The sequence below is a fragment of the Eurytemora carolleeae genome, unplaced genomic scaffold, assembly GCF_000591075.1.
Source record: "Eurytemora carolleeae unplaced genomic scaffold, Eaff_2.0 scaffold1552, whole genome shotgun sequence".
NCBI classification, from domain to species: Eukaryota; Metazoa; Arthropoda; class Copepoda; order Calanoida; family Temoridae; genus Eurytemora; species Eurytemora carolleeae.
In genome coordinates, this window is record NW_019397545.1 from 19,444 (window position 1) to 45,431 (window position 25,988).

The 25,988-nt window shown below is 36.5% G+C and overlaps 1 protein-coding gene and 2 long non-coding RNA genes across 4 annotated transcripts in view; all 3 read left to right on the forward strand.

The window, feature by feature from the left end:
• The window catches only part of LOC111714829 (uncharacterized), an 18,844-nt gene extending 1,530 nt beyond the window's left edge, over positions 1-17,314 (forward strand). Inside the window, exons 3-4 of the long non-coding RNA XR_002768088.1 lie at positions 1,283-1,288; positions 17,305-17,314. This is a non-coding gene — a long non-coding RNA (uncharacterized LOC111714829). The remainder of the gene's footprint in view (positions 1-1,282; positions 1,289-17,304) is intronic.
• Positions 1,925-5,938, forward strand: LOC111714827 (UPF0598 protein C8orf82 homolog). Of its 2 annotated transcripts, XM_023490029.1 has the most exons (8): positions 1,925-1,963; positions 2,938-2,974; positions 3,957-4,025; positions 4,124-4,194; positions 4,278-4,340; positions 4,725-4,793; positions 5,288-5,382; positions 5,790-5,916. In XM_023490029.1, the coding sequence occupies exons 1-8, from the start codon at positions 1,935-1,937 to the stop codon at positions 5,885-5,887; spliced, it is 531 nt and encodes a 176-aa protein (XP_023345797.1). In that variant the 5' UTR covers positions 1,925-1,934; the 3' UTR covers positions 5,888-5,916. The 2 variants fall into 2 exon arrangements, with proteins under 2 accessions (XP_023345797.1, XP_023345799.1); XM_023490031.1 differs by lacking the exon at positions 3,957-4,025 and having other exon boundaries at positions 5,790-5,938.
• Positions 15,544-17,298, forward strand: LOC111714830 (uncharacterized). Its single transcript, XR_002768089.1, has 3 exons — positions 15,544-16,656; positions 16,785-16,865; positions 16,993-17,298. It is a non-coding gene; the product is annotated as an uncharacterized LOC111714830 (long non-coding RNA).
• Positions 17,315-25,988: the final 8,674 nt, after the last annotated feature.

The window sequence follows — 25,988 nt, forward strand, 5'->3', positions numbered from 1 at the left end:
CTATTTTCATTCGACCCGGCAGGGTACTGGTTACACTTATTATACTTGCAAATCTAAACCACCCAAAAATCCAATTTCAAGGTAAGTAATGTTTTTAATTATTGAACAGCACCTGTCTGTTATCAAGTCCCTGAAGCTATCCTCAACAAAAGTTTTTGATTAATTGATTGGTTGCTTGAATTATTTGATTGATATTTGTTTAGTGGATTGATTGAAATTTAGTTATTGATTGATTGATTGATATTTGATTAACTAATTGATTGATTTTTGACTGATTGATTGATATTTGATTTATTTTTGTTTGATTGATTGATTGAAATTTGATGAATTAATCAATTGATTGGCAGATTGTTTGTGAATGGGAGTTGTATCAACGAGTTCGCGTTCTCCCCTTGCGGTCAATTTCTGGCAACAGTCTCACAGGTAGAGTTTATTCATTCATTCATTCATCCTTTTATTCATTCATTCATTTATTCTTTTGTTCATCTTTTCATCTATTTATCTTTTCATCTCTTCGTCTTTTCATCTATTCATCTATTCATCTATTCATCTATTCATCTATTCATCTATTCATCTATTCATCTATTCATCTATTCNACTTCGTCTGTTCGTTTGTTCGTTGTTCGTTTGTTTGTTTGTTTGTTTGTTTGTTTGTTTGTTTGTTCGTTTGTTCGTTTGTTCGTTGGTTTGTTGGTTTGTTATTTTATTCTTTACTTCGTTTATTCGTTTATTCGTTTATTCGTTTATTCGTTTATTCGTTTATTCGTCTATTCGTCTATTCGTCTATTCGTCTATTCGTCTATTCGTCTATTCGTCTAATTTCAAGTGCTCAAGTGCTCAAGTGCTCAAGTGTTCACTTGTTCACTTGTTTATTTATTTACTTGCTGACTTACTTACTTAATTCGCTATGTTTAGGAACCTCAGTATTTCCGAACCCCACGGGACACACCTAGGAGAGGATATGCTTCATTTCTTTAACTTTTTTAACATACATTTGTTTGATTAATATAATCTTACTTTTAAGATTTTTTTAAATTATCATTCCCCCTTCATAATGTGAATCTTTTCCGCCTCCAAAGTGTGGAATCATTAAAAAAGGATTTTTTTGAGGTTTTATCGCTAATCTCTGTTTTTAAAAAGAAAGAATTTGTTTTGAAAGGGATGGGGGGGGGCAGCGGTTGACGCCATATTTGTCCACGAAAGTTGAAAAGTCAATACATGCCCTTGTATTTATACGTAAAATAAATGAATATACCGACTAGATCTCTACAAGATACTCCAGGACGGAGTCCTTGGTCTTCCAGAACAACAGAAGCTAGTTCTCCTGCTTGGAGAACTCCAAGATAGTAGAAGAAGAAAAGTTAGCACGGAAAGATCTAGTTTTAAGATTTGATATTCGTGCATGATATACAGATAAATACATTCTAAAAACAAGCATCACTCCTAATAAGTTCGTTGATGAAAACATTATATAATTTAATCCTGGTTTTTAACATTCTATCTAGCTAAACTGATTAGTTTAACTACAACCCCTGGGTCCGATGTTCAATCTGAAAACTTAATCTGAACCAATCATATGCTTTAATCTGTTAAGAACAGCTAACTCTTGTTTAAAAATAAATTTGTTGGTTTCTGATTTAAGAAGATTCAACTCTATCCTTCGGATTGCAAAAGATATGGATGGATTAATCCTATAAGAAGGGATAATCCTTTAAAAGTTCAGACCTCAGGTCTCTCTTCTTGTAAAAACGTTAAAAATATTCTGTTTAATTCATTGGGCAAACTTAAAGTATCTAACCATCTAATGTTTAGAGAGTTTAAAAATATGTGCTACGCATAATTTGTATTGTAATAAAATCAACATTTTGCAATTATGTATTCTCAAATTAATAAATGTTTAAATCGCAATTCTGCTTTCAGATATGTTAAAAACAATGATTAGTATTAGATGTTCACATTTTAGGTATGTATTCAAGTAGACTGATTTAAATACGGATCCGTATAAACTGTTAAAAAAAGAGAGATTATTAAGTGTCCTTATTTCTAAATGGTTGTTTGAGTAAAGCATACAAATAAGCGAAAAAGAAAAATAACCCGCATCTGCATCAAATTGGAAGGGATCCTAAGCACTGGTTTAAAGTCGATGCAATGTCAAAATGTTAAGTAGTCCTTCGTCAGTGAAAAACAAAAATTTTATGCATAGTTTTTTCAACCGTAAATGCAAAGTAACGAAGAAGATAAAATGTTCCCGTTTTTTTCTGTAGACTTGCAGTAAATAGTACAGGGTGTCCCAAAAAACATGGGAATTCAGTGACGAATTCGATATCGTCTTTTCAAATAATTCTTTGATTTAGTATAGTGATACCTACTGAGAAAGCTGTAATCTGTAAGAGTTTCGTCTGCTATGTTTACATTTTGTTTGTTTATGTTTTGACTGCAACCGGTTGTACTTAGTAAAACAAGAAAATTACAGTATACAAACAGAGTAAACTTGTCCGTATTCACTGTTCATCTTGCGGAGACATTATAGACACATCTTTGCAGTCTTTTACCCGTTTCATTAAATACATAATAAAGACATAATAATATTATGGCTTTTGAAATTAGGTATTACAATGCTAATTCATAACAAAGACGATATCGAATTCGTCACTGAATTCCCATGTTTTTTGGGACACCCTGTAGTTGAACCATGTGTGGTTAGTTGAACTTTCTTGCAGGTTTAATTTTATCTTGACACAGTGTTAGTCTTCAGTTCAAACACCTCTATAAGAAAATCTAAGCTTATTTCCTCCATGCAAGTATTTCAATGCATCAAAAATTAGTAAGTTAATTCACTGAATTGTTTTAACATATAAGCAGTAAATTGTAACGAAAGCGTATTTTTGGATAAATTGAACCAGCAAACACTTAACTGAAATTAGTATTTTATTATAGAAACTTCTGCAACCGAGCCAAAGCCGAATATGTACAGGTATTAAAGATGGGTTCCTAACCTAGTGTTAAAACGATAGTCAAGGATTCTTTCTTGCGTTGTATAATTGCTAAGTAAGAGCGCATTTTCTTATTCTGTTACTGAACATTGTAGGCACAATTTTTGTTATGTTTTTCGTCCGATTTTTTAAAAAGTTGTAAAAAAATGTTTCGAGGGGAACCTCTGGATTAGCCTGCCTCTAAACAATTAGAATAACGGGGTTTGCTCTTCTCGTTAATTACACACCGTAAAACATATTTTGCTATTTAATTCTATTCTATTGTAGTCTCAACTCAACTATCCCTCCTTGCCGGTCACTCCCTTTAAAACATCTTTTGTTATTTAATTCCATTCTGTTGTAGTCTCAACTCAACTATCCCTCCTTGCGGCCACTCTCTTTAAGTCATCTTTTGTTATTTAATCCCATTCTACTGTAGTCTCAACTCAACTATCTCTCCTTGCGGTCACTCCCTTTAAAACATCTTTTGTTATTTAATTCCATTCTTTTGTAGTCTTAACTCAACTATCCCTCCTTGCGGCCACATCTTTTGTTATTTAATTCCATTCTGTTGTAGTCTCAACTTAACTATCCCTCCTTGCGGCCACTCTTTTAAACATCTTTTGTTAATCCCATTCTACTGTAGTCTCAACTCAACTATCCCTCTTTGCGGCCACTCTCTTTTAAACATCTTTTGTAATTTAATCCCATTCTACTGTAGTCTCAACTCAACTATCCCTCCTTGCGGCCACTCTCTTTTAAACATCTTTTGTAATTTAATCCCATTCTACTGTAGTCTCAACTCAACTATCCCTCCTTGTCGATTACTTCCTTTAAACTGCAATTATGTCAAGTATTTTAAAAGCCTTGTCTAAATCCCAAACGATGCAGTCTTAAACCATTAGTGTATTGAACGTCGTGTCTAAAGAATTATTATGTTGTTGTAAGTTTTGCATAAGTTACTAAGGTCCAAATTAATTTTAGGGTCAAAGTCCAACTCCTGGAATACGTGAATATTTTTACTACGTTGATCACAATGGGATGCTTTTTCAGGTTGGAGGATAAAAGAATATAATTATTTTGTGTCACAAAACGCTGCGCTTGGTGTGGCACGATATGTCAGATATAATTTATTTTCGATCATTTTTAAGGATGATTCACGTATGAAGCATTTCACTGCTGCGCTCAAAGAAAAGAAACTACTTTACAACTTCTTCAAAAGGTTTTCTTTATGAAAAAAATTCAATATAATGATAAAATACTATTTCAAAATCAAGTTCATAGTGTTAACTGTTACATGTAAAGATTGAAGCCGAATGAGACTGGACGGTACATGGAGGAATTTAAGTACATATCTTTGTGTGGCAGGTTTGATACAATTTTTATTATTCTAAGATAAAAAATTTTGTTGAGAAATGGTCGACTTCGCATCAAAAAAGCCTTTTATTTCTTGGGCTGTTTTATCAGTATGTTGATATTTGCTCCCACCAAAAAAAAATTCAAAAAACTTTTCTTAATTTGTATGTTACAAAGAGTTTGAAGATCGAAAGATCTAGAAATTCTTGTTTATTTTCTAAAACCGAGAAAGTTAAAACGAATAGAAAACAATTTCTAACATTTTTAAAAATTTTTATGTGTCAGAAATGCAAAAAATAGAAATGAATACCGACTATAGTGATGTATTGTTTATGGACTATATAAAAGTATTCTAATCTATGAGTTAAAATCGAAAATTAAGATTTTTCTTTTTAGAGAAAGAAACTTTGTTCGAAGTCTGGACCGTCCTATAGTATTTACTCATATCAAAAAACTAAAGATAAGGTAAGACGAGTAATTTAAAACCATAATCTTTTGAGATAGCAGTGATTTGATAGTTCTTTATTACGTTAGCTCAATACAAAATAAAATTGTTAAGCTGTTAATAATTTTGAAACCATCAAATTCAGGATGCACTTATGACTAAAATAAATAGATTTAATTTTTCAAATTAACATCAACAACATACTAGCATTAATCTATACTATTATAGTAATGTACGATTAGATGAGATGAAAACTGGTAACGGGAGCATAACTGCTCCAATCCTTTAAACCTAATCTTGTATATATATATATTTATATATATAATTATATATATATTCATATATGATTAGCGGAGAGAAGAACTGGAGTATAATAGTTCCAATCCTTTAAACCTAATCTTGTATATATATATATTTATATATATAATTATATATATATTCATATATGATTAGCGGAGAGAAGAACTGGAGTATAATAGTTCCAATCCTTTAATCCTAATCTTGTATATAATAGAGGTGAAGAGAATTGGTACCTGGAGCATAACTGGGCAGAAGAACTTCTTGTCCAACCCTTCAAACCTAATCTTATATGTATGGTGCCAAACACTGGTAAATAAATATAACGTTTAATCAACGCCTTAACTGACAAGTAAATTGTTTTCCTTTAACGCACAAAAATTCCGACTTTGCCTCAAACTCTTATTTTCTAATCTCTATATCTTTGCACAAGTCAATGTCGTAGACTCGAGATGTTTCAAATTATGAATTTAGTTATAACAATTTATCTTAGTTTAAAATATTGAACACTTTTACTCTCCGGTTGCTAAGATAGATGGATTAAACAGTTTGAGTTTGTGGCAGAAACTCACTTCCTTTTGTTTAAAGGTGCTAATTCATTAATTTAGTCTTCTGGGGGAAAGTATCGAAAAAGAAAGTCTGCAAGTAGATGTCCCATTTAAGTTTTTTCGAACTTTATTTTTGAAAATTTTATCGCTAATAAAGAATTGAACTTTTAGGTCGAGTTTATCATCCAGGCCCCAGCCTAGCTGGTGGGATAGGACTTGTATCTGATAAACTATCTATACAGTGGACTACAGAGTCCAGGTTCAGGTAGGATAGATAGATAGAGGAACCAGCCTAGCTTGTGGGATAGGACTTGTATCTGATAAACTATCTATACAGTGGACTACAGAATCCAGGTTCAGGTAGGACAGATAGATAGAGGACCCAACCTAGCTGTTGGGATAGGACTTGTATCTGTTAAACTATCTATACTGTGGACTTCAGAGTCCAGGTTCAGGTAGGATAGATGGATAGATATCTAGGTAACTAGCTTGGAACTTCAGCTTTACCTGAAGATTTGCAGGATTTTTTAAAGCCAAGCTAGGAAACTTCCTGTGCTTCACCAATCCAAATTTGAGGCAAATCAGTTAAGGGGTTTATTAGTTCGGGAATAAAACTAAACAGAGACACACCAAAGTACACTTTACAGGTTTATCAACGAATGAGGAGACTATTCAGACTATCGAGACTTCTGCACAGTTATAATTTAATACAATGAGAACCAGAAAACTATGAAATAGGATGACTACTTTTATTTTCAAGTCATGATTTTAGATTGTACAATGAACATGAAAACATTTTACAGACATTCTACAATGCACTGCTAGAAAGTCATGGAGGAAAATCGCACAGAATGTGCGAACTATCGCATTGTCCCCATACCGTTGCAATCTATCGCACATAATGTTATTTAATCTCATGTGAGATGGAAAGTAAATTCTGTGCGAAGTATCTCACATCTTGTTTGTAAATCTCACACACAGTCCAGTCCGTGTGCGCTACTCCGCACACACTGTGAGGGAGTGTATTATTTTGTGCGGTTTTTCTCACATACCAGGACTGCATGTGAGTTATACCGCACAGGGGCCCTGCTCCTGTGCTTAGGCGCGCATAGGGGCCCTGCTCCTGTGCGTAGGCGTGCACAGGGGCCCTGTTCCTGTGCGTAGGCGCGCACAGGGTCCTGGCTCTTGTGAATTATGGCTCACAAGGGCACGGCACTATAAATGGTACAGAACGTTGGTAATGGACCAATTTCCGAGTTTTAATCCTAAACATAAACATTTAAACAATAAAAACCAGATTTTAAATTTTTTCTTTATTTTTTANAACAAGCACATAGTATGATATCGGCTTTATCAAGAAAAACTTACCCCTGAGAAGTTATAAAGTTTAAGAAGATATCAAACCATTGGGAAAAAATAATTCAAAAGATTTTAATGAATGTAACAATAATGTGAACTGTCCCTTTAAAAGTGCAATGTTATTACCTCCTTCCTCCGGCATGAGAGCTCGAGCTATTTTAATTGCTTGAAACTCATTGTAATGCATCTTCCTCTTCTGTTCAAACTTTAACCTCTGCTCACCCTCCTAATATAGAAACCAATTAGACTCAATTAAATTGGTCATGGGTCAGCATCATTTGTCTTATTAGGATCCAAATAAGCGATATTTTGGCCTACTAAATCTGTATCTAAAATATTAACTAAAATCTTTGACAAAGCTTCAGGGTGGTGTATTTTTCAACCTACGCAAATCCGCTATACCCCATTTCTGACCTACGAAAAATCCGCTATATATTACACATCTGACCTACTAGCACGTGGTCTTATAGCTGTTATATGGACTTGTGGCCACAGCGCCTGGCCCCCTAGCCTGTCCTAACCACAGCACTTGGCCCCCCAACCTGTCTTAGCCGCAGCACTCAGCCCAGAAATTGTCTTAACCTAACCTAACCTAACCTTCAAATAATACAAAAAACTATCAAAAAGAATGAAAAAGGTAGTATTTTGATGTACAATTTTTACCCCCCCCCCCCTTTCTGTATTGTACAGCATCCCTAGCAACCAGCGACACCGAGCATCCAGTCCCATTAGGTCGAAATAGGTCAGGTTTGGTCGGGTTATGTCAGATTACCAAACTGGTCGCAATATGACCAGTCCCCTTAGGTCAGGTTAGGTCAGGTTAGGTCGGGTTATGTGATTACCTAATTGGTTGGAACATGACCAGTCCCCCTAGGTTGTGTTTGATCAGGTTAGGTCGGGTTAGTTAGAATAACCTAACTGGTCTCATACTGGTCTTAACCTGACCAATCCACTTATGTCGGATTTGGTCAAGATTGGTTGAGTTATGTCAGGAGACCTAACTGGTTGGAACATGACCAGTCCCCCTAGGTCGTGTTTGGTCAGGTTAGGTCAGGTTTGGTTTAGTTACCTAACTGGTCTCATACTGGTCTTAACCTGACTAATCCACTTAGGTCGAATTTGGTCAAGATTGGCTGAGATGTCAAGAGACCTAACTGGTCGGAACATGACCAGCCCCCTAGGTCTTGTTGGTCAGGTTAGGTCGGGTTAGGTTGAGTTACCTAACTAGTCTCATACTGGTCTTAACCTGACAAATCCACTTAGGTCGGATTTGGTCGAGATTGGTTGAGTTATGTTAGAAGACCTAACTGGTCGGAACATGACCAGTCCCCCTAGGTTGTGTTTGGTCAGGTTAGGTCGGGTTAGGTCAAGTTACCTAACTGGTCTCATACTGGTCTTAACCTGACCAATCCACTTAGGTCGGATTTGGTCGTGATTGGTGGAGTTAAGTCAGGACACCTAACTGGATTGGGTTGGATTAGGTCTGACTTGGTTGCTTTACCTAACTGGTCCTAGCTGTTCATGACTTGACCCTTAAGTCAGATTAGGTCTTGCTTGGTTGGATTACTAAACTGGTCATAACTGGTCACAACCTAACCAGTGCCCTTAAGTCAGATTTAGGTCGTATTAGGTCGGATTAGGACCTTCTGAGTTTCGCCACTAGATGTCTCTATTCCAGAAATTTAAGTAAAAGCCCCACACCGGGAGGGGGGGGGAAATGATTTTTGATGAATCAGAAGGAAGCTTTTTCTTTCTTTTTGATAGTTTTTATCCAAAAAATCATTTATAAAGTATAAAATACAATTTCTGGGGAAAATAAATGATTTCCCAAAAGAGGGGGATTTTTTAAAATATACACTCAACTTTACCTGTAAATATTCTCTTGGAGAACGATCAACCTGTTGTTTGTAACTAGCTTCTTAAGAATATTTGGTAGAGGAATATGTTCCAAAATCTGGATTTCTCTGATGAAATCATTCCAAAAAACAAACCTCACATCAATAATTTCATTTAAGTTCCTAAAATATTAGAAGAGTTAAACTAGAAAATGTAGATATCAAATCGTAGTCAGCTAATGGTTTAAAGAAAAGTATTATTGCCACTATTGCAAAGGATAAGCTACAGTCAAATTGTGTTCTCAATTTGCAGGAAAGGTAAAAGTTTCTCTTAAGAAATTCAAAATAATTGGTATCATATACAGACCTCCCAATTCTAGTTTTGATAATTTTACTGAAATATTAGATAAAATTCTTAAAAAAATTTCGTTTGACAAAATCTTAAACATAGCTGAGGAAGTTGAAATACTGGGAGATCTCAATATTAACTTGCTTATAAACAATTCTCACAATGCTACATCTAACTTTTTAAACACCCTGTTATCACATTCTCAACTTTCGCTAATTACTTTGCCCACACATATATCAGAAACTTCTGCCACACTTCTTAGCCACATTTATTCTAATTTAAACTGTTGAGTGTTATAAAACCCTCGTTAGTTGGTTCAGGGACCAAATATTATTTCGCTATGTGTGAAGGTTTAGGGCCTGTGCAGGTTGTCGGCTCCAATTGGTCGAAATGAGATTTACGCCGACAGACTGAAGTGGGGATCCTGGGTCAGTTTCTATTAAGTGTTTGAAGTGATATTTATCCTCATGATTTTTATTACTTCACATCAGTTTCATTTTGACTTGGGACCATTGTTTCTGAATAAGCATGAGCAAGTGAGAGTCTATTGTCATCTTTATATACCTAATAGATTATATTGAAGATGATTAGATTTGGTTTTAAATGCCCCCTAGGTTTGCAACTACTTTTGGCGCCTCATTTTCCACAAGTAGAATTGGTACTTTGATTTCGGATTTTTTTATATTAGTATGATGTTAAAGTGCTTCCTTTACAAGGTTATAGTTTGTATATTTTGTCTAGTATTTACCCCAGAATTGTCACCATTGCAGACTGACTTATATGCGAGAAAGGCGTGTCTGAATGTGCAGGGGTACAAAACCTGAGGACTCAAGATGAACAGGTAGATTCTTGTCGTTTTTTATATTACGATTTATATTAGTTGTTTATGATTTTTTATATCTGAATTGATTCAACACAAACCGAGATTAAAAGAGTCCGGGATTATTTATTCAAGTTCATCTGATCACTTACCTGTTTTTTCGATAACAAAGTGCCCTCAAAATAAAGATATTCCTGAGAGTCAACCAATTTTAATTAGAAATACTTCAATTGAAAATAAAGCTAAGTTTAGGGAAATATTGCAACTAAATGACTGGACATCTATAATGATAAATGACCCTGTTACTGCATTTTATGAATTTTCTAGCACTTTCAATAATATTTATGAAGATAGTTAGAGTCAAAACCAAGCAAAAATAAGAACACCATCAACCCTTGGTTTACATCTGCTTTGCAAGAATCATGGTGAAGAAGAGGAAGAAACCCGATGAAGTATGTGAAGCTAGTACATCTGGTACGGTCTTGAAGAAGAACAAGGTGGTGAATAAGATCAGTCTGACGGTTGGGATTCCTAACCCTGAAAGCATCTGTTTCATGAGCTCAATTCTACAGGTTCTGGCTAATGTGAAAAGCTATTGTGACCTGATTCTTGCTATACCAACAGAGTCCTCATTCAACAGTGATAAGATTCTAGCTCTTCAGCTCATGTTAACTGCCTTGCTTAACCAGGTAGGAGAAGATGAGATATCGCAGTGTATGAGTAACTTTTGCAAGGTTTGGAAAAAGAATATTAACAACAAAGGTGACTGTGCTGAGTTCCTCATGGACATCATATCTTCTCTGGAGGATTATCTGAAGAATACTGTTCTTGAGGAAACCTTTGAAAGGTTGGTATACTCTACTGGTGAAGCTGGGGGGAAGGAGTCTTTTATATACCTTAACCCCGGCAGACAGGACACCAAGTTGGAGCAGGAAATTCATGGTACTTTCAAGGAGCTCGCTTCGCACCTGTTTTTCTCTAATAACCGGGTAGCGAACACTGGTGAACGAGAAATCAGAAAAATGCACTTCATGACAGATCTCAACTCGAGGGTTTTAAATAAACTGTCGGCACCGATGAAGCACAACTTCTCTAGCTACAAACTTACTGCAGTGATTGTACACAAGTTCAAGTTAAACAAACCCCACTACATGGTGTTTGTCAAGTCTGGATCAAACTGGATTCTACACAATGATGAGGTCCCTGTGCGCAGCTTCAAGGACAGCTTCCTAGCTTTTCAGCCAGCACTAATTTCAAGGGCTCATATGTTGTATCATACGTGTGGGTTAAGATAGCCAGCCACTTCCCTCACGTGCAAGCTCTTGCAAATAAGAATGGTCTAGATATTAGAGGGCATTTGGAGGACAGAGTTCTAGCATACGCCTGTCAAGCAGACATGATTAAAGAGCAGAAATCATGGTTTGGGGACTCTATTAATATCATTGACATAAATCAAGCCCTAGGGAAATCAGTGATCACTATGCTGGAGTTATGCACATACTTTGCTGACTTTAATATTTTTCCACATGAAACAATAATAACAAGTGGTGGTGTTTCTTTAATTATTCCTGTTCTTCTCCCCCCCCCCCCCCCAAATTTTAACAAACATGATTCTCTTACATTAATAAGTAGAAAATTTCAATATTGGATTGTCAAAAGCATTTATGGCTCATTAATAATGAATTTGAATTTTTCAAAAAATCTATCAATTTATTGCTAGTTGGTATACTCTACTAGTGAAGCTGGAGAGAAGGAGTCTTTTATGTGAGCTAGCTTCACATGTGTTCTTCTCTATTAACCGGGTAGCAGAATTTGGTGAATGAGAAATCAGAAAAATGCACTTCGTGAGGGATGTCAACTCTGGGGTTATAAATAAACTGTCGGCACCGACGAAGCACAACTTCTCTAGCTACAATCTTACTGCAGTGATTGTACACAAGTTCAAGTTAAACAAACCCCACTATGTGGTGTTTGTCAAGTCTGGATCGAACTGGATTCTACAGGATGATGTGATGATCAGGAAAACAAGTCTAAAAGCTGTACTAGAGACTTGTGGGAACTCAGGTGGCATGGAAGATCAGCCCCTAGCTACCATGTTAATATACACTTCTTTAGAGAATTCCTCTGATTACCGTATCCCTCCGCATCTAACTGAGAGATATTTTAAGTTGTTCTTGCACCCTAAGCGAGAAGTGATGCTGACTGTGAGTAATATCACTGGGGATTTCTTCAGCTCTTCTTACAGATTAGTGGAAGAGAACAATGTAGAGGTGTCTCATTTCGAGAAGGAGGTTGGGCAGTTCCTTGCTCTTTTTTTGCCTTTAGCCTCACGTCCTACTAACTCTGAACCACCTGTTCTGGGTACGGCGGTGAGGTAAAGGTGGAGAGTCGTCAGGTTAGCTTAAGTGACTCGTTCTCTTCTCTTGCTAGTGGATCAAGATCAATCAGGCTCCTACATTTTGGATGTTTGGAGTTGTCAGACGTAGAGCCAAGAGAACAGTTGACAAGTATTTGTATCAAGACCTTCAGGAACAACTCTTTCTCCAGCGACTTCTACTTTTCTTGGATGTAAGGCAAAACTGTCATCAGCTGGGCTATAGACAGCGGAATTAAGAAGTATACACCCCTTTCTTGTAAACAGTGAAACTGCACTGAAGCTTGAAGAACATTCTCTGCTATCCTCTCTCTCCCAGGATGGATGTATTGCAGTTCTCGTCTATGATCTATCCGGAAACCTGGAGGAGCACCTCACAAGTCTCTTCAACACGGTCAGAATCCAGTTGATTTTGGAGAAGGAAGAATGTTGGATCGAGGTCAACTGTGACACTTCTTCTGAGCAGGTTTATATGGAGGTGGGGAGAATATTCAACCATGCCTCAAGCAAAGTTCAGATCTGGACTGTTGACAGTGCTGGGGTTCCAGGACCACCTATACCATCTACCGAAGAACTATAACCTCTTCCAGAGAATCTGCATGCCCACAGACAGTCCAGAATTCTGAGAATCAGACTACTTGATATGGAACTTGTGGAGTATGAGGAGCTTTCTGACATTACTGTCACGCTCTGTCGTCTAGATTTAAAAGAGCTGAGGCTGTTAAACCTCAAGATAAATCTGTCTTCTAACCCTCCCCTTCACTGTCTCCTGGAAAAGGGACTTGAGATGTGATTTCGAATGACTTATCCGACTTGCTAAACCATTAGACGAAGCACAGTACCTGCGATCCTGAAAGCAGTGGAGGAGAGTATCAGAGAACTTAGGAAGACAACATCCTTGAGAACAGAATACAGTTAAACTGAGTGAAGTGAGGAAAGGAGGGAATGGTATGGCTTCAGTACAGTTGTGATCAGTGCTCCAAACCATAGAGGGTACAGGGAATGTGTTAACAGCAAGGTTTTGGAGCTAACCTAAGCCCTGTGGTAGCAGCTAAGATTTTACTAATTCTATTATAAATTCAAAGAGTATAGAGAGGGGATACTTGGATACTTGGATTGTGCACGCTAGGAGAGCCACATGCATGGCCATGTAAAGCGGCTCATGGGCTTTTGTTAGCCACAAACTTTTAGGTATGCTTTGGGCCATACATCTCGTCATATTTTCTCTTAAAACTGCATGTATGTTTGGAGTTATTAGATAACCCCTGAAACTCCTTTCAAAATATTAAACATTTATCGCAGCTTGGTTGTGACCCGTTAATTTAATAATTTCTTGGAAGCTGTTCTTACCGCCTTAACATGCCCCCCTCTCGGATCTCTGTATAGAGTGGCTGAATAGGACAGTAGTAAAATATCGTACTTTTAACTAAACAGCTGTGTTGGTTAGCACAGCTTGGTTTTGCCACGTAAAGTTAATTTTATCTTTGAAGCTGTCCTGACCGCCTAAATGTACACCCTTATACAAATTTTATTTGCAGGTGCAATGGTCGAGCGAAATAAAAGCTATATGATTAACAATGATATACAAATCTCGGTGAATAGAAAACTTTTTTAAAATTATGTTTTATCTTTTTATCTGTCCCTATGCGCAGCTTTAGGGACAGCTTAGCTTTTCAGCCAGCACTAATTTCAAGGGCTCATATGTTGTATCATACGTGTGGGTTAAGATAGCCGGTCACTTCCCTCACGTGCAAGCAATTCGAAATCACATCCCAAGTCCCTTTTCCCGGAGACAGTGAAGGGGAGTGTTAAAAGACAGATTTATCTTGAGGTTTAACTGCCTTGGCTTGTTTAAATCTAGACGTGACAGTAACGTCAGAAAGCTCCTCATACTCCACAAGTTCCATATCAAGTAGTCTGATTCTCAGAATTCGGGGCTGTCTGTAGGCATGCAGATTCTCCAGAAGAGGTTTTAGATCTTCAGTAGATGGTATAGGTGGTCCTGGAACCCCAGCACTGTCAAGGGTCCTGATCTGAACCTTCCTTGAGTCATGGTTGAATATTCTCCCCACCTCCATATAAACCTGCTCAGAAGAAGTGTTGTAGTTGGCCTCGATCCAACATTCTTCCTTCTCTGAAATCAACTGGATTCTGACTGTGTTGAAGAGACTTGTGAGGTGCTCCTCCAGGTTTCCGGATAGATCATTAGACGAGAACCGCAATACATCCATCCTGGGAGAGAGAGGATAGCAGAGAATGTTCTTCAAGCTTCAGTGCAGTTTCACCGTTTACAAGAAAGGGGGTATACTTCTTAATTCCGCTGTCTATAGCCCAGCTGGCGACAGTTTCGCCTGACATCCAAGAAAAGTATAAGTCGCTGGAGAAAGAGTTGTTCCTGAAGGTCTTGATACAAATACTTGTCAACTGTTCTCTTGGCTCTACGTCTGACAACTCCAAACATCCAAAAAGTAGTAGCCTGATTGATCTTGATCCACTAGCAAGAGAAGAGAATGTGTCACTTAAGATAATCTGACGACTCTCCACCTTTATCTCACCTCCATACCCAGAACAGGTGGTTTGGAGTTAGAAGGACACAAGGCTAAAGGCAAACTAAGGAGCCAGGTACTGCCTAACCTCCTTCTCGAAATGAGACACCTCTACATTGTTCTCTTCCACTAACCTGTGAGAAGAGCTGAAGAAATCCCTAGTGATAATACTCAGTCATCATCACTTCTCGCTTAGGGTGCAAGAACAACTTACAATATCTCTCAGTTAGATGTGGAGGGATACGGTAATCGGAGGAATTCTCTAGAGAAGTGTATATTAACATGGTAGCTAGGGGCTGATCTTCCACGCCACCTGAGTTCCCACAAGTCTCTAGTACTGCTTTTTGACTTGTTTTCGTGATGATCTCATCATTGTGTAGAATCTAGTTTGATCCAGACTTGACAAACACCTTGTAGTGGGGTTTGTTTAACTTGAACTTGTGTACAATCACTGCAGTAAGTTTGTAGCTAGAGAAGTTGTGCTTCATCGGTGCCGACAGTTTATTTAAAACCCTCGAGTTGAGATCTGTCATGAAGTGCATTTTTCTGATTTCTCGTTCACCAGTTTCTGCTACCCAATTAATAGAGAAGAACAGGTGTGAAGTGAGCTCCTTGAAAGTACCACAAATTTCCTGCTCCAACTTGGTGTCCTGTCTGCTGGGGTTAAGGTATTTAAAAGACTCCTTCTCCCCAGCTTCACCAGTAGAGTATACCAACCTTTCAAAGGTTTCCTCGAGAACAGTATTCTTCAGATAATCCTCCAGAGAAGATAAGATCTTCATGAGGAACTCAGCACAGTCACCTTCGTTGTTAATATTCTTTTTCCAAACCTTGCAAAAGTTACTCATACACTGCGATATCTCATCTTCTCCTACCTGGTTAAGCAAGGCAGTTAACATGAGCTGAAGAGCTAGAATCTTATCACTGGCGAATGAGGACTCTGTAGGTATAGCAAGAATCAGGTCATGATAGCTTTTCACATTAGATGAGATATCGCAGTGTATGGGTACCTAATTTTTGGAAAAGGCGTTTTTCACACTAAAATTTGAAACTACCTAATTTTAAAGTTGTTTTTATTCAGGCAAACTGTTGGATGTGCTTCTACCTTGTTACTGGGCTACTATACAATTCAAATCACGGGACAGAATTTTTTATGTTTCAATTTTTTCTTAAACTTTATTATTTTAAAATTTTGTAACGTTTCATAACTAAGAAATCCTATTTGTACACTTGGTTTTTAACCACCAAAACTTAAGGATGAACATTTTTAGGTAATTTCTTCAAAGTTTGGTTTTAAAAGAGGTTATTTCTAATCATTTCAATGAAACGTAATTTGCCAGCTACTTAATTCAAACTAAAAACTGGGGGTGAATGTATAGTAGTATCCCGTCTACGGACCTATGATAAAGAATACTTCTAAGGTCGATCTATCCATTTAATTTGGTAGTGTACTATACTTTTCATAAGTAATGTACTAATTATTTCAGTTAATAACCAGACTAAGGGAGCTATCTTGCAGTACTCATTAAGTGGAAATGAATTGATTTAGAAAACCTACAAATTGAAGTTGAACAACGAGAAGAAAAGAAATTTAATTGAATTAAATTTCAGAACTCAAATGGATAAAATCTGTAAGTTCTACCAAAACGGGAGATGCTGGCGAGATAAAGCATGTAGATTTAGACATGTCCTGATGGCAAAAAACGAACCTAAGGAAAGAAGAACTAGATCTCCTGATAGATCTGATTATCAAAAGTAAGATTGAAAGAAGATTACCGATCAAAAATAAGTAAAAAAATTTTAAAAAGTTATGGAAAAAGAAACTTAAAAGAGTGTTTTTTAAAATCATTTAAAATCATTTGAATAATACAAAATATCTATAGGAGCTAAATAGACCAGGAGTACGTCAGTTCCAGATTAAGGACTGGGTCTAAAGATAGAAGAAGAGAAATGGAAAATCCTAAGTAAGAAAAACTACATAATCTAAACTGGAAAAAATTCAAAAATATATTGTAAACTCATAGATTCAAATCTTAAGTTTTTAAATCAAAATCCTTTAAAAAAATAATATTGCAGCTTCAATTTCTATAGGCAAAAAACTGACTCAAGATTGAGGCGTGAATATTCGACATTCCAGAACCTAAGGAATGAATCTAGACATTATAATCAAGACAAGAATGCAAAGAAGTAAGAAAAAACGAGTTTAATCAATCCTTAGGCTTTAATATTTAATAACTAGGAACTTAGGAAATTAGTTGAATATACTTCAATGGAATACTTCAATGACGAATATTTCAATTGAATTACTTGATATTTTTGGGGTTTTTAAAAATTTTTTTTGGAAAATAAAGTCAAAGAAGAACAAGTAATTAAACCTGATTATTCAAATTCTTCTAAATCAAGGAAACCGGAACATGGGAAAACCCGGAAACCAGGATCAATCTTTTGTGTATGTAGTATTCAAACATACGAGAATGGAATGCTATTATATAAAACCTGTGACAGGTTCTCTCACGCTGAATGTTATAGAACAGATGATTTAGCAAAAGAACACATATGTGGTGGATGTGCATTTAAAACTGGAGTAAACTGCTCAAATCCAGAAATTCAAAACTTCTTGTCTAAGCAGGATCAAACTCAAGAAGAGAAAACAACGTTCGTTTTTGATCTAGCTGTTAGAAGAGTCCTCAATTCAATTCTACGAGAAGAGTTTAAACTAACCCAACCAGGGATAGAACCGAGTGTAAGCTTCCTAAAAATTAAATTTGGAATATCAAGCTCCTACGCAAATAAATCCTCGTTCACATCTTTAAATCCGGGTTCATAACTCTGTTCGGTGGTTTCAAGATGGATGAAGAGATGATCAGGAATTACACCATGGGAACTCATGATGATTCTGGGTTTATCGAAAGTAATGTTAAACCAAAAGAAGATGAAGATCAAGATACAGAAGAAGAGAAAAAGATTAATAAATCTAGTCAAGGAGAAAGCTCTGAAAAGATTAGTGATCCTGATATAGATAAAACCGTTTATTCGGAACATGTGTACAGGAAGAAGTTCATGTGGCCAGAAAGCTATGTTAACAGTGAATCAAGGAAGGATTCAGAACCCTTGGAGCCTATAGAACCAATGGATATTGGTAAAAGAAGTGTCCGACCGTTCTTTGGACAGATAGTCGAGAATCTTGTTCCTAGACTCAATTCTAATGAAAAGAAAAGCTGGAATCTCTGTTTCAAGGTCAAAAAAAAGGTGAATCAGTTCAAGTTTGGTCATTTGGAACAGAGCAAGAGATTACAAATCTTAACGAAAAGATTAAAATCGATTTGTATATGGTGTTCTGGGGGAACTACACCGTAAGTCTTAAAACCTCAAACAACCTCAATCCTACTTCAGACGGTGACATGGAAACGCCTCAACACAGAAACGACTCAACACGGAAATGCCTCAAAAAAACAGAATCATAAAACTAATTTAATGTCGTCTTCTAACATTAAAAAAAATTTAACAATTATTTTACCATTAATTTAGGGTAAGTTAGGTTGCGCCGCAGGCTACAAAGGGGGCCGAGCGCTGCGGCTAGGATGGCTATAAGGGGGCCGAGCGCTGAGACTAGGACAGGCTAGGGGGCCGTGCGCTACGGCTAGAACAGTCTAGGAGACCGAGCGCTGCGGCCATGGCTGTGAAAATCAGTAGAATATAGTCTTTTTAATTTTAAGTTGAGAGAAGACGACATTAAATTAGTTTTATGATTCTGTTTTTTTGAGGCATTTCCGTGTTGAGTCGTTTCCGTGTTGATTCGTTTCCATGTCACCACTTCAGACTGGGTTATTAAAATTCCAGCAAAGCTTAACTGCTTAGAAACAGTGAAGCTTATAGTTTCAAAAACTCAACTTTCGGCTTCAGGAGTTTCTTCAATAGATCCTATCAAGGAAAAATTCTCCTCACAATTTGAACAGGCAAAGAAGATACCTGCGAAGAAACGTAGAGAAGAGCATTCCTATGAAGATAAAAAACAAATCAAGTTGGAAAAAACTCAAAAAAAGATGACTGAGTATTTTAAAGATGATACCGAACTTGACCTTCATTATGAATCTAGCAGAAGTTCAAGAACAGAACCACCTACATCTTCTCCTATTCCACTCAGATCGTCATCAAGATCCCCACCATCATCAACACCTTCATCGATAATTTCTCCAACTTATTCAGGAGACACACTTCCAGTAAACTCTTTTGATGATTCTGAATAATACCTATTTAAAGCTTAGTTCGTATTTTACTCTTAATTTTAAATGTAGTTTGGAAAAAATTTAAAAAAAGTTTCTTTAAAGGACATCCCCTTTAGAAGCAATAGTGTCCAATTCTTCAATTTACTCAAGTAACTTAACTTCATGTTTTTATAAAGCTTCATTTATTTACCTGCTTATATATTCAGGAAAGATCAATTCAAACCAATTAATATTGAATTAAGTTAAGGGTCGAAATAAAAAAAATGATATACAGTATACTTTTGTTTTATCTCATAGTAATTTAATTTCAGAAAACATTATTCATTTTATAGAGCTGATATATGCTTTTATATCCGTTACCAAGTTCGGGATAAGTTCTGAGCAGAAAAGAGACTTGAAGCAGTTAGATTTAGAACTGAACGCTATTTTCGTGGAAATCACCCCTAAATATATAAATGGAGAACTAATCCAGGTTATATCAATCAGGTAAAGAATTTGAAGAACACTGGAAAACTTTTTATTCTCAAATGGAAGACGACATTCAAACAATGGATTATGGAACAAGAATACGTATTTGTTTAGCTATTAAATCAATCCACACCAAGACTTTATTATTAAATTGTGAACAGCAAATTATTCATTCATTTGAAGATCACTTAATTAAATGCCTCTATGTGTCAATGAAAAAATACGCAGAAAATGAACTAAGCGAAATTAAAAAATCTTTGTCAGAAAAGAATTTTTTTAATATTTCAAATGAAAATCTCGGAGAAAGCATTATTGATAGCTTGAAATTAGGAAAAAAATACACTCCTAAAACAAAGTATAACATAAAATCTGAGATTGCAAACTTTAATATGGAAGTAGGAAAGATTCTCGAAAACTTTCTATTGCAAGAATTCAGTCTAAACACAAAAATAAATTCTGGTAAAGTAGCTCAATGGTTTCAGAAAACAACTAATCATGTTAATTCAAAACCACTGTATGAATTTTTAACAGTAGCTGAAACTGCTTATAAAAAAGAGTTAAAATCTTTTAAAAATCAACTATACTTAAATAAATCCAAATTAAACAATCTCCCAAACGAAACCTTTTATAGAAAAGCATTCGAAACCAATTCAAAGTTAATTATACTTGAAGGGGATAAAAATGTTGGGTATGTTTATATGTATCTATCTGATTTACTGAAACAGTACGAAAAAATTAATATTCAACAGCACTTTGGAAAAACTACAATAGATGAAAAATGGTACATAGAAAGTATTATAAATTTCATTAAAAACGCTTTTAATAATTTACCAAATGAGCTCAGTGCTATATTTAAAAAGTCAGACTTCAACATTAAAATAAAAAAACCCGAGATTGGGGTACTAAGACTCCAACCCAAAATCCTAAAATTAAAGCAAATAAACCATTCAAATGTCGAAAAAACTAACGTCAAGAGGAATAAAAAGTTCTATGAATGACTCAATAAAAGTGATTAAAAAAATATTAGATAAAATTTTAAGCCATTTGCTATTTTATATTGAACAAGAATTTCACAATAAGTTTTCAACATGGTCGCCTTCTGTAAATGGAATACAAGAAGCCATCAATAGAATTAAAAAATCTAAAGTTGGAAAATGGGGATCCTCAAGAGAAATAGAAGGGGACTTCACTGATCTATATTCAAACTGTAAAAAAGAGTTACTAATTGAAAGTGTAACAACTGCAGCAAAATTTGCTAAACTTCATGAAAGCTCAGTCAAATATATAGCAATGTGAATAGAATGTATCATGAATCATTCCTATTTTAAACAGCCAACAGGAACATATAAAACTCTCAATGGGTTCTCCATGGGTGATTGTTCCAAAGCCAGGGGAAGTGAATTAATTCTAAGAATTTCTGAACTTAAAATTTTCAAAAAACTGCGAAATGGAAAAAACCTCACTAATATTACAAAATATCTCAGGTTTAGAGATGATGTCTCTATACATCTAACTGGGAGCTTCAAAGAAATGATGAATGCCATCAACACAATCTGTACTGGGTATCCCAGAGAGATCATCTTCGACATGGAAACCAAAATTATCCAAGGTAAATTCCTGAATATCAGAGTTATTAACTTTCCAAAATAGATCAACCCAAAGACATCAGTTTTGAGAAAACCAAATAATAAATATAATATAACTCCGCCAAAATCAAATGTTAGTTGGAAATTTAAAAAAATGGCAGGTGTTAGCTATTTTCACACAGCAAAAACACATTGTACTGATAAAAAAGAGTTACAAAACCAATTAAAAATAGTTTGTTGTATACTTGAACTTAAAGGATTCTCAAAAAATCAAGTTAAATGCATGGAACTACACAAGAAAAAGGATAAACCTCATCAAAGTAAAAAATTCATATCAACAATTAAGTACAATGAGTGCTCAAATAGGCATGTACATATTAAAAATTTTGTTAGAAATATTCCAATAAACCCGGAAAAATACTACATGCCACTGGATATCCTGGACTCTGAACTGGAACAATTTGTTTTTACCATAAAGAAAATGCAGAAAAAACTAAATTTTTAAACAATAAGGTACAATAGGATCTTAAATTTTAACTTTTTACTTTAATTTCTATTTTATTTTTAGTTTTATTTTTTAATTTTATTTTTATCATTATTTAATTTAAACAATGGTTTTTAAATTAAGAAATTAACATAGAGATGGTTAGTTTCACAGTGATTTGGGGGTGGCATATCCAAACAACATTCTTAAACTGGATCATGTGGGTCCAGTGCTCAAGGACTTGAGATGTGATTTCGAATGACTTATCCAATTTGCTGAACCATTAGACAAAGCACAGTAATTGCGATCCTGAAAGCAGTGAAGGAGAGTATCAGAGAACTTAGGAAGACAACATCCTTGAACAGAATACAGTTAAACTAAGTGAAGTGAGGAAAGGAGAGAATGGGACGGCTACAGTAGAGTTGTGATCAGTGCTCCAGACCATAGAGGGTACAGGGAATGTGTTAATGGCAAGGTTTCGGAGCTAACCTGAGCCCTGTGGTAGCAGCTAAGATTTTACTAATTCTATTATAAATTCAAGGAGTATAGAGAGGGGATACTTGGGATACTTGGATACTTGGATTGTGCATTATAGGAGAGCCACATGCGTGGCCATGTAAAGCGGCTCACGGGCTTTTGTTAGCCACAAACTTTTAGGTATGTTTTGGGCCATACATCTCGTCATATTTTCTCTCAAAACTGTATGTATGTTTGGAGTTATTAGATTACCCCTGAAACTCCTTGCAAAATATTAAACATTTATCGCAGCCTGGTTGTGACCCGTTAATTTAATAATTTCTTGGAAGCTGTCCTTACCGCCTTAACATGCCCCCTTCTCGAATCTCTGTATAGAGTGGCTGAATAGGACAGCAGTATAATATCGTACTTTTAACTTAACAGCTGTGTTGGTTGGCACAGCTTGGTTTTGAGGTGGAAAGTTGATTTTATCTTTGAAGCAGTCCTGACCAACTAAATGTACACCCTTATACAAACTTTATTTGCGGGTGCAAAGGTCGAGCGGATCAAAAGCTACATGATTAATAACGATATACAAATCTCGGTGAATAGAAAACTTTTTTAAAATTATGTTTTATCTAGCAGACATGATTAAAGAGCAGAAATTATGGTTTGGGGACTCGATTAATATCATTGACATTCTATTCTGAGTAGAAGAAAGGTCTTCCCATTCCGTTCCGTTCTTGGTGTCTTATTTAAAGAACGGTTCCATCCCTCTCGTTCCGTTCTTAGTCAAAGAATGTTTCCATCCCCGCGTTCCATTCTTAGTATAGAACGATTACTAAAGCCGGGTTACCTTAAAAAAGGGGGTGTACAATTTGTAGATTTTTAAAAAATATTCAAATGTTCATAATCAATATTTCAACAGTATCAAAAAGAAATAGAAATAAATTATAGAAAACAATTTCTTTCAACCTAAATTCTACCCCCCCCCTCCTTACTTTCCTATATTATTGTGTCTAATGTCATTTACAATCATTCTATCTTTCAAATTCGGTTCACTACATTCAGAGAAAATCGAACTGGAAACACATTCCTGATTTAAAATGCGTTCCCAACTTAAAACGCATTCTTAAAAATAAGAACGGGTTAACGATTTTACCCATTCTTTTCAAGCAATTCCAATTCCCTCATGTACCGTTCTTATACTAACCGTTCCAAAATTTTTAAGAACGCGTTCTGAGAGTTAGTTTTTTTTTTGGAACGATGGGATCGTTCTTGATCGTTCTGTTCAATCTTGGGAAAGAACAATCGTTCCACCAGGAAAGCACCCAGCCCCTTATGGCTGATGGACGGCCAACTAAAGCTTGGGGTTCCAGATTAATTCCTCTACATTTTGGTACCCGCCTTTTCCAGTTCCAGTTCCTTCTCGCTGATGTGGACCAACCTATCCTTGGAGCAGACTTCCTGGCTGAGTTTGTCCTCCTAGCTTACACCGCTAACCGCCAAGTTCTTCAAGGTCCCTCCTTTGATGGCTTTGAACCTCTTGCACAGCCTAGATTTTCTCCCCCCCATTCCTCTGTTGCCTCTGTGTTTAAACTCGCCCCTGATGTTGCCTCTCTCCTGGATGAGTTCCCTGTGGCCTGGAATCCACCAACACCTGGTAAACTCCCTGAACGTTGGGGATGTGATTGAGACAGAAGGACAACCGTTATATGCTCTGCCCCGCTGTTTGGATCAAGGTAAGTTAGCTCTAGTTAAGGCTGAGTTCCAAAAATTGGATCATCCGTCAGTCCGATAGTCCTTGGGCCTCACCTCTACACATGTTTCTAAAATCTGATGGGTCCTGGTGTCCTTGCGGCAATTACGGCTGTTTAAACAATGTTACCAGACCAGACCGGTATCCTTTTCCTGACATTGGTGATTTCACAAACAATTTAAGAGATTCCAAGTTTTTCTCCAAACTCGACTTAGTGTAGGGATACAATCAGGTTCCCATGAGTGAGGCAGATATTTGTAAAACTGCTAAAGTGACTCCATTTGGATTGTTTGAATTTCTATATATGCCATTTGGACTGAAGAATGTGGCTCAAACATTCCAACGCTTATTGGACAGGATCTTTAAAGGATTACCCTTTGTTTTCATCTACTTGGATGATGTACTTGTTGCTAGTCGGAACAGGAAGCTTCACATTGAGCATCTTTGAGTTGTCCTGGAGCTCATTGTTCAGAATGGATTGGTGTTAAACCTGGATAAGTGCATTTTTGTACAGAACGAGATTGAGTACCTGTGACATAAGATTACTGCTGATGGCATTGTTCCCCTTTATCGTCATGTAGATGCCCTACTCCTCCAACCACATCCCCAGGATGTACGTGGTCTCCGGAGGTTCCTGGGCATGATCTACTTTTACCACCGTTTTTTACCTGGCATTGCAAGAACTCACCACCCCCTCACTGATGCCCAAGCTGGAAATCCTCAGGTTATTAAATGGTCCCAGGAGTTAAAAGACGTCTTTGTTAAAGCCAAATCCGCCCTTTCTTCTGCCGGTTCTCTCACACATCCTTCTCCATCCACTGAGATATTACTCGTCACTGATGCCTCCAACACACACGTTGGTTCAGCTCTACAGCAGAAAGAGTCAGCTGGTTGGCATCCTCTAGCTTTCTTCTCTGCCAAGCTCTCTGCCACACAGCAGAGGTGCTCTGCTTTCGATAGAGAGCTCCTAGGAGTGTTTCTTGCTTTCCGCCATTTCCGTTTTGAGTTAGAGGGTCGAAAATTTCATTTACTGACTGATCATCTCCCCATGGTATCAGCTCTCTCACGTGTTTCTCCGCCTGTCAGCAATGCCAATTATCCTGCATCTCAGAGTTCAGCAGTGATCTCCGCCATGGAGCTGCAAATGTAGTGGCTGACAATTTCTCCCGTCCCCTTCCAACATCTTCTCCTGCTCCCAAATCTCCTCCTGCTCCACAACTGCCTCCTTCTCCTGAGGGTAAGGTGTCTGATCTAGTATTTAAAAAACGTGTTAATTGAAGATGATTTATCAACTCCATTTTTGTTGGAAATTCATAACACGTAAAATCTCAAATTACTAACCAAAATAAAATAATTCAAATACCTGCTTTCACACAATTTTCAACAATTTTCAATTTACAAGAATTTTCTCTTGGATTTTGTTCACACGGTTTTATTCCTGGGTCAAGCTCTCAGCATATAGCAGAGCATCAACTTTATGTAAGCTGTCTCGTACCTAGCCTTCCAAGGCCCTCCAGAGCTACCTCCAGCTAAACATTTTGACCTATTAATGATGAAATAATAATCGTTGTTTTAATTAAAACAATAAAAATGTTAACAGTTTCTTCGGGAAAAATGATTTTTTCTTGGGTTTTTATAGACTACAAAAAATTGGTTCAGCCCTTTATTGGATACAAGTAAAGTATGTATACATATAGATTAATGAAAGGCTTACCCTTCTTGCCTATGTTGAAGAACAACCGCTGAAACAGTATACCAAGACTGATACCATCCTGAATACAAACACTTTAATAAAATTGTTGCCCAGAATCCTCAGAGATAATTCAGCAATTTACCCACACTTGGTCTATTTTACTGAAAACCCGCTCAACTTAAAGTCTCAAACCCAAACTATGGGAACATTTCCTCCCGAGTTCATAAACAAAAAATGAGGTAAAAAGATCAAGGATTTCTACGAGTTATTATCGGACAAACAAACAAACAGGCAGACAAAAAGAGATTACAACTTTATATATAATAATTAATTATCAGAGGCGTACTCAGAGAGGGGGCACATAGAAGCTCTGCCCCCCCCGCACCATCAATGAAATCTATGGTTTTCATGGGTT

What these genes read in the sequence shown, in the direction of transcription:
- LOC111714827 (XM_023490029.1), top strand. Translation starts at nt 1,935, where the DNA reads ATGATTAGTATTAGATGTTCACATTTTAG. An exon ending in CTTTACAACTTCTTCAAAAG is followed by an intron (nt 4,195 to 4,277) that starts GTTTTCTTTATG and finishes TTACATGTAAAG; the next exon opens with ATTGAAGCCGAATGAGACTG. An exon ending in ATCAAAAAACTAAAGATAAG is followed by an intron (nt 4,794 to 5,287) that starts GTAAGACGAGTA and finishes TGTATATAATAG; the next exon opens with AGGTGAAGAGAATTGGTACC.